Source organism: Pseudorasbora parva, chromosome 5 (assembly GCF_024679245.1).
Source record: "Pseudorasbora parva isolate DD20220531a chromosome 5, ASM2467924v1, whole genome shotgun sequence".
Taxonomy (NCBI): Eukaryota; Metazoa; Chordata; class Actinopteri; order Cypriniformes; family Gobionidae; genus Pseudorasbora; species Pseudorasbora parva.
The window spans coordinates 24,188,322-24,197,592 of record NC_090176.1 but is presented as its reverse complement, the minus strand read 5'-3'; the positions used below and the strand labels follow the sequence as shown (position 1 = coordinate 24,197,592).

General features: G+C 41.7%; 1 protein-coding gene across 1 annotated transcript in view; it reads right to left on the bottom strand.

Annotated features, from left to right (window-relative positions):
- Nucleotides 1–925: 925 nt before the first annotated feature.
- Nucleotides 926–9,271, bottom strand: part of znf804a (zinc finger protein 804A) — a 90,875-nt gene continuing 82,529 nt past the window's right edge. The window contains exons 3-4 of the mRNA XM_067443572.1: nt 6,807–6,937; nt 926–6,404 (exon numbers count right to left, since the gene is read on the bottom strand). Coding sequence (XP_067299673.1) covers nt 3,401–6,404; nt 6,807–6,937 — 3,135 coding nt within the window. The 3' untranslated portion in view covers nt 926–3,400. The remainder of the gene's footprint in view (nt 6,405–6,806; nt 6,938–9,271) is intronic.

The window sequence follows — 9,271 nt, the reverse complement described above, 5'->3', positions numbered from 1 at the left end:
AGAGATGGTCCATAAGTCTGCAGGCAAGATGCGCTCCGAACACAACGTTCTAGATTGCAAAATGTTACAATTTGCCGCTTTTATATAACAAAGGCTTTATGCAAATGCAGCATGTCAATGTATGTAAAAAGGAAATCAGCATGGACGTTAGTTGTTGAGCTCATTACTCACAAGTACATGTGCCTGGAAGCCATCATCCAGGTCGCCCAGGTTCAGGGAGAAGTGCTTAAACTGTAGCGTGGACAGCAGGAAGACCATGTTTTAGCTCTGTGGGATAGAGGTAGCGGGTGCAGAAATCGTTTGCATCCGTTCCAAGGAAACAAAATGGCACAAGGGAGTGCTGTGACTGGGCCTATGAGTCACAAAGTATGAGGAAATCTACCAAGTGCTGTTTTGAGTAAAAAAGGTCGGCACACACAATAGCTCAGAGAGCCCGCGATTGTAGCTGAGCAGAAAGAAGGTAATGCTGTCTAACAACAGAGGAGCCTTGGAGAGATGTGACTCAAGGACTGGAGGGGAAATAACAGCGGAACATCTGAGCTAATCAGTCTCATACAGGATGGCAGAATAATTCTGCATAATGATGTCATTCTCACAGAGAGCTGCTGCAGGAAGCCGCCGACTGAAGTGTGAATTTTAAGCTTCGCATAGTAGAAGCTCAAGCTTCCGATGGTCTAACACTGCCTCAAAGTTGCAAGAAAATGACCATGGCTGTCTCGCTCAATAACCTCTGCATCACTTGTGTGAGACCTTAAGATGAAATATTTAACAGTTCTTTCCTAGCAGTGACAAAAACCCTGGATTTTCCCTGGCTTCAAAAAGCATGCATTTCCAGTGTGTTTGTAGTCATATACTGTGGATTTTTCTGTTGTGTGTTGATGATGAACCCCAAAACAAATCTTAAATGGGCACACATGAAAGCAAGTGATTGTTTCTTTGTTTTATTATATAGTACTTTAGCATCATTCAGTTGGCAAAGTGGCGTAAAAAACATAGTTGTTTTATCTTATCTAAATAATTCATACATACAGGGTACCTGGCACAATAAAAACATAAAACATATGTACATGTACATTACATATTACATGATTTATAAATAGTACTGATTTACAGCATATACAATTTTCCAAAGCATGTACTTTCGACTACGGGGGAAACAAAAACGGTAACATTTCCTGTTTAGGATTCAAGAATCAGCATAAGAACGGACAATCTAGTAGTATTCAGGGCTTTGCTGAGCAGATGTTATAAAAACATCAGTCTCTCTCTTTATCTACACCACTTTTTATTTTCATATACCACCTCATATTAATGCAAAAAACATATATTAAGTAATACAAGTACATGGTTTTAGGTTATTCAGAAAATAAATAGACTGAAGCTCAGCTTAAATTCCTCCTCTGGGACATTTGTAATAGAATCCGTCTACGTCACATTAACAGATTCATCATTATTATTTACTCATTAGGCATTGAATACAGTTATTAACTGTTAATATGTATTATTGTTGTGGTTATTGTTTCATTTGAAATAACCTTGAGTCTTGTTCACTAGTAGTGGTGCTATATCATTGTGGAGCTGTATAGCTTTTTATTTATGAATTTCTTTCTGTTTTATAAAAAAAAGCAAAAAAAAAAGAAAAAAAGATATCTAATAAAAAACATACGGTTGAGCATAATTATCAAGAATTAAGCACAGTCTACTTTCCATATGGCTATTTGCAAAATCCATAAAACTAAGTCATTAATTCCAGTTCAACACATCTCCTTTGAAAATGAAAGGATTGTGAGAATTCAAAGACAGAGAATTTTAACGGTTCTTCTCTAGCTAACTTGACTTGCTTTTGGATTCAAGTATCTTAGAAGTTAGTATATTAAATAAGTAAATGAATCCTTCTCTTGAGTTTAGTCTCTTCTTTCATCTGATGCAAGCAGGAGAAATTGAATGCTTTGCTAACAAAACCAAACTTCTGTTTTGGAATTACCCTGAAGCAGGATTTCAATAAATTTCTGTTAAATATTTGTTAGAATTAATAATATTACCAGCATTTTATCACCAAGGCTTGTAATATATATATATATATATTTTTCCTACATGTAATATGTAAATCAAACCAAAAATATAAATGAATTGAGAAGGGGAATTGCCTTGTATATGCTTATTTTGAATAACTGTTAATGTTAACACCAACCTCACATGGCAGGTTATTTGACTGTTTGTTGTAAACCATTCAGATTTATGCTAAAAAAACCAAAACAAAACAAAACAATAACTGCTACAGGGCAGGGTACTTCATATTCTACAGATAGATCTAGCCTATGTTCTCCTAATCCAAGCAGGTTACAATTATGAGGGATACAGGAAACACCCATGTATGGATTTTCACTTGGTAATTTTTGTGCTTCTTTTCAAAAAATTTAGGCAACAGCATGTAAGATCTACAATATGAAGTACATATTACACCACACATAATACTTTCTGTAGCCTGAACTTAACCGTAATTATGTGTTTGTTGAGGTTGTTCACTGCACTGAGGCTGATTAGCAAAATAAGAAATATAATTTGCCCATATCCGTTCAGCTTTCGAAAGTCACATTCAGTTTTCCCATTACATGCTATGGGCTTTTTGATTTGCATAAAAACTACTCATAAAAATGAGCATTATGTATGTGTTAAACATGATGCTGTCGTAGCACATGGTGCATAGCGCTATTTTTGCTGCATTCCGCTAGCCTTCGACAGGCACAGCAGCATTATATTTAAAGTAGTAATTACTATCGCACACTAGTGCCACTGTGATTCATTTAAATGCTGTGTTACGTAAATTCTCTGCAGGTTTACTATAAAGCTCTGTAAACTGCACCTAATAACACTTAAACCCTTTAAGACTTTCTGTATTCATATTACTACAGATAATCAACCATCAAATATTCTATTGTTATTGTGTATATTATTATTATAACACTATTTTGTTATCTCTGAGTTATATAAACTAATTTGTACATATATATGAATTTATAATATTTTATCATTTATTTCTACAAAGATGTGCACCTAAACTGTGTATCGAATGATCATGCTGCTCTTGATCCAATAAAAAGATGGTCTTTGAGGTGATTAAAATCGGTTAAAATCTTCTTAACAACAAATCCTAATAAAACAAGTATCGCACTTAATCAGGTAGGGGAGTTATATATTTCCTAATAAAAGTATTTTGCAGTTATTTTCTGCATGAATCTCTACTGACAACATGGCACATAAACAGCATTCTTTCCAAACTGCAAATACAACTCTTTTGTATGTTACCCATGGAAAACTTCTAAACTAAGGGAGCAGTGCTGCAGATGTTTCACTCACTACTGCAGTACAAAATACATTGTGTTACACAGAAATAGTAGAGCTAGAAGAGAGGCTGAAGGGGAATGACAGCGTGATGAGGGGGCAACATTGGCGGAAACATGGCAGGCCGTGGCAGGGCATGAAACGTCACAGTCATTGGGTGAATACTAGGAGGTGCCACTACCGATACCTGCGGAGGGGTCACAAAGGTAGGTGCAGATGGCCGACAGATCTCCGGCCCCAGGGGGAGTCGAGAAACAGGCATTACCTGGGGGTAGATAGGGGGTTGCGGGGGCAGGAAAGCGGTGTGGTGCTGTAGTATGGTGTGGCGTATTGTGATGGAACCAGAAGGCAAGGAGGATGGAAGGTGAACTGGATGGAGGACAGCAGATGACATGGGCAGATGTGGCCTGGATATGACAGATTTGAGCTTGGTGGGGAACACCTGCTGGTGTAGCACCTGTCCATGGCTCTGGATCTGCAGGAGACAGTGTCTCTCCATGCTTTCTGAGGGGGCCTGAAAAGATGTAGAAGGTTGGAACAGGCTGCTGGTGGTGTGGAAGCACTCCCTGCTCAACTTCTCCTCAGCCTGAATGCCTTGGTGAAATCTCTGCAGCGGGGCTTGAATGCTGTGCTGACATGATTTGTCGTGAGTGGCTTTTTCAGTCCTATGCAGGGCTAACTCTCTCACATCGAGCAAGCAGGCCTGAGCAGCCGCTGAATACTTGTTACAGTTCTTTAAGGGGGTTTGTGCTGCTTTAGACTCGCTACTGAGGATGTTACTATTATCCTTTGTTGGCTCTTTCGAGAGTGTTGAATCTGTCTCCAGTAGAGTTAAACTGCCCTTGGTGCATGAAGCATTGATCTGAGAGGAAGAGCTCCGTTGCCAGTCACTGCTCTCTACCACAGTGTGACCCAGGGCACTGCTAATGGAAGTAAATGTCTGTGGATCAACCGCACTGCTCTCTACATCATCAATACTGCATGAAATTTGGCCTGACCCATTTGAGCTGTCACACACGCCTTCTAAAACAAGGCATTTTATGCTTGACTCCTCCACAGCCTTATCCTGTTCTTCTAGAACACTGTTTTTAACAACAGGACATTCATTTGCAAGGCATAGGGTTTGATCTTGGACATGTGACTGCCTCTTTCTTTTCCTCCTAGTCTCAAGTTCTGTGCACCCATCAGAAATCCCTGCTGGCGACTGACAGGGGTCGTAAGACTCATCTCCATCACTAAGAGAATCCGTTCGTCGTCTTTTCAAACTTTGTCCTTCACATGGACCATCTCTGTTAGTCTCTTGTGATGAAGGTGTCTCCTCTGGGCACCCTTCGGCTGCAGTGGATCTCTGAGAGTGGCTGTGAGAACACTGTCCTGTGGTCGCTAGCTCCCCTGCAGTTGGATTGTCAGGCTTTTCCCTGCTGTTCCTAAGCACCTTTTCACTATCAGCACAGAACTCATCAGAGAGAATGATGCAGCCCGCTGAGCCGTTTACATCTGCTGCTGCCTCCTGCCTCCTGCCTCCCACCCCTTCCTCAACTACGGGAGCTGTGCTGCTGTCCTCGGCCTGATTTTGAGCTGATTGCTTTGACTTCTCTAATGGATGCACTTGCTGTGAAGTGGTGCCTCTAAATTGGCTATCAAGTCCTTCCACACACTCAGGTCGTCTGTGGAATTTCTTAGATTTCACCATATTGCTCTCTGTTTCCCGGTATCTGTCTCTTCTTCTCTTCCGCTTCCTTCGCTTCCTTTTGCTGTGGCTCCTGTAATGACGTCGATCCCTGGTCCGCATTTTCTTTTCCGCCCTCTTACTAGCATGAATCCAATCTTTGGAATGTCTACACCTGTCATGTGTTTTCAGCCTGACACAACTCTCTGTGTCACTTGAATACTGATAACACTTTCTGACCTTGCCTTCAGGTCCTTGGCTGGGACTGCTTCTGGGGCTGGCTGTGGATTCCTCAATGTGCTTCTCAGAGTGGCAGGATTTTAAACCTGAGCAGACAGATAATTCCTCATCAGTTTTGGGCTCAGTCATCTCCTGAGTGTCAGCAGACCTTCTAATTCTTGACCTCTTGAAGTCAAAATGGAGGGGGTTGCAACTGAAAGACAGGGATGGCTCTGTCCTTGTGAAGGTCACCATCTCAGAGGGCCACTGGAAGATGGTATTACCATCTCTGCTTAGGACAGAGAAAAAAGGCTGGCTGGGTTTTGTGAAAGGGGGAGGTGTCTTTGCAGTTGCATCCTCCACTTGTTCTTGTTTTTGTTTTTGAGCAGAATCATTCTTAGGTGACACATCTGAGAAAGTCTTTTCCGGAGGCTCACTGGTGTTTGAGTGCCCCTCCTCTGTACTGCTGTTCTCCTCTATTGTCACATCCTCAGAGGTCTCAGGTTTACTTTCAGCAATGCTGCTTTTCAGGCTCTCAACAGAGTCCTCAGAGTCAAGAACAATATCGGCACTGTTTAAACGAAAGGGGGGAGTGTTTATGAGGGAGACTGCTGGACTGGGCACATCCTCTGAGTAAACGAGCAAAGCACACAAATCTGAGGCCGTTGACGAGGGGCTCTCCCTCGCCACAGGCATATCTGATGACCCCTGACTTCCGGTGCTGTCACTTTCTTGGAAGTGCTTGCCCTGCTGTGTGCCAGTGCTGTAAATTGCCTCCTCACAATTTAGTACTTTTTCCTCCATGGGGGAGTCGGTGAGGTCAAGCTCGACAGGGGGTGCACTGAGTCTTTGTCTGCAGCTCCGTTCCATCGGTCCCTCCTCCGTGCTCTCACAGAAAACTGCCGCTGATGACTCAAGCTTAACAGACGCTTTCTTTGGAAAGGAAAAAGAGAATGCAATTTTGCGTCTGAAAGTTTGCTTTTTGGCCCTCCCACTGTACGGCCACTGTGACTGCTTACTAGCTAAGCCACAACTGTTGGAATGGATCTGACCCCCTGAATCTTGAGCCACACTGCTGTGGTTCTCTTCTTGGGCATCATCACAGCAGGACTCCCTGATAGAACCCTCTACTGCCACCGTAGTAGACTTAAACATAGGGCCACTTCCTGGGGCACTGCATCAGAAAAGAGAGGAAGAAAAGACAGGGGAAAAAAACATGAAATGCATGTGTCAGTTTCATTTACACTTTTAACTAACCAAAAAAATGGGTGATAATGAAGATTGGGCTCCACAGGGAAACATGATGAGTGTGCCGTGGAATCTAAAATGACTTTTTGTATTTCTTGTGCTTCAATGGAAGCAGGAACATCTGACATTTTGTACAAAGGAGTGAACATGAACAGAATATTTTCATCTTAACTTTTTCATATCATTCTATTTATTTTTATGTTTCAAAGAATGTTTCAGAAGAAAAATAGCAAATTCTCTCTTGACTCTTAGACCCCATTCTGTACATGTATACACTGGCACATTGTATATAAATATGGAAATGAAAATTTTGCGAAACGTCCCCCACCATTGCACCTCTCTGCGTTGTTCAGCAAGCTCATGTAGGCGTCTGAGAGCTCTCTCCTGTTTCCTCTCATCCTTCCTGGATTTGGAGGCCACGTTACGGGCAAACTCTCTCTGCTTCAGTTCCTTCAGCCTCTGAGGGGGACAAAGAATTTCTCATTCATTCACCTATCTCAGTATGTCAACTACGCCAAAGCAACAAAAGCTATTTGAATAATAATCCTCTTTGAGACCATGAATCTTCTTTCCATGCTTTAACAACCTTTCATTACGAAGACTGGGTATCACTGTGTATCACCCATTGAGCGATACACAACAAAAAAGATTAAAAATCTCCTCAAGAGAGAAGGAAGGTAATTAAGGTGTTTGCACACCAATGCTATGTTTCATCAAATCCATTTTCTGTGAAAATGAAAAGAAGCTGAGGATGAGGTTGCTAAACTCCATGAAATTGTCCTATTTATTTTAGATAAAACTTAGTGATGCTAATTTGCGTTTGTTTCCTGGTCTGAAAGGCTTTGCGCTTTGAATGCAAGATTGATGGAAGCTGCCAGGAGGTTCTGATGCTAGGGCCGTAAATACATCTCAGGCAGTGGGATATGTATCGATTAGGATTACGTCTGCACATGCAGTGTACACTCCCATTAAGTTCCTTAGATAATATAAATTAACTCCATTAATAATTCAAAAGGATATGATATTTATGGGTGCTTAAAGACTACAATCCTTTTGAAAGCACTAGATGTCTCCAAGCAACAACCAGCTCTAGAACAGTTATCACATCCAATTAATCCTGAAAGCTTTCTTTCAATTATCCATTAATAGTTGATGCTTAGCTTTAAGACATATGACAATCTCTTCTAAAAAGCATTTATTTAGCAGGCTGGACTATGTGTTAGATTTACTCGTAACACGAGGTAGATTTTGTGTTAGCGATAGCTGGAAGTAAAAACAACGATGGTTTCTCCAGGCAACCAAGAAGAGTCATCCGTCCCAACATTACGCATTCTGCTCAGGTTGCACAGTTATACACAGTTCAGTGGCGCTGTAACCTCTCCTATTTGAGAAGGCTTCAGTGATTGCATTTACCGTGGCTGGGGCTCATAGTCAGGGGAATGCGAGGCGGTCACATCAGATATAATTTTGTCATGTTAAAGGACCGCTCAGTGTGGAGTGGGCACATCAGGGTAACTAGTTTGATCCCATCAGGATAAGGTCTCTTTATGCACCTGCCCTCTATCTTTCAGCACCTATCTTGTCGCTCTCTGCTGGCACAGTATGGGCAAACTCAGGCCTGATCCACTGCGCTGGTTCACTGTCAGCCAGCCTTGCAGAAAATAGCAAACAGGTTGGCGTGGGCTATATTTACTTGACTCTCAGGTGCATTGCTTAGAGGAGCTGTTCTTCATTGATTGTTAATGTATTTGGCGAAAGAAGCTCTGGAATGAGCGGTTAATGCGTGTAGCCTGTATTTCACATGACTGGATGTGGTTTCATCATTTATAGTCGGATGCAGCCCTGGTGTGAGAGAGCTGTACTGCAAATACCCTGTGAAATCCTTTCATGTACAGTGGGGGCAGACATGACTGACAGGCCACTTGAGAATGAATGAAAATTTTAACGCAGTAATTTTTTGACCGGACATGTATTCTTAATTAAAAGCAACATTGAGACCAGTCAAAGGCAGACAGTGAAGGCTTGGCAGTGATGATTCACACACTGACAGGAACACCAGTCTTTTTTGTAGCTCTGGGCTTCCTGTGGGGCCGTGAGTCTCCCATACTCCATTATATTCTCGGCAGACATGCTCTGCCAGGTCCAGAGGTAAATTGTGCCATTCATCCATCAACTCCATTCGTTGGGGAGCTAAATGGTAGCATGGGCTCATGCCGTAGAATAGGTTGAACTGTGCAGACAGAAGGCCATGCAACAAACATCTGAATGACACAATCTAGTGAGTGTGGCATCACAGAACGAAGGGGAGTGGCTTTTTCCTTCATAATCCATTCATTTCACTTCTTTTGCAGTGTTCAATAGCAAGGTCATGGGTGGAGGGTTTGTAGATGGTGTTCAGTCAATAGTTCAGTGAGCCCTGTTATTGACAGCACCGCAGGCCCCAGAGACTCCATGCATTTAGTTTCTGAGTGAGTCAGAGCATACAGGGGTCAGGGCCGATATCAAACAGCAGGACAAGTGGTGGAATTAAAGCTTTAACTTGCTATTAAAGGTTACACTGCTATTTTTAGATGCTGGCAGTTCTTAAATCAACATACTGAGTGTGAAACGGCACTAAAGTTATACGTTTTTTCGCTGGAGATTATCTCACAATTTAAGAATTACATTACAATTTAAACAAATTCAACAAGGCAATGCATTCTGGGAAATTTGAAAGTGGAGTGTTCTATCTATCTATCTATCTATCTATCTATCTATCTATCTATCTATCTATCTATCTATCTATCTATCTAT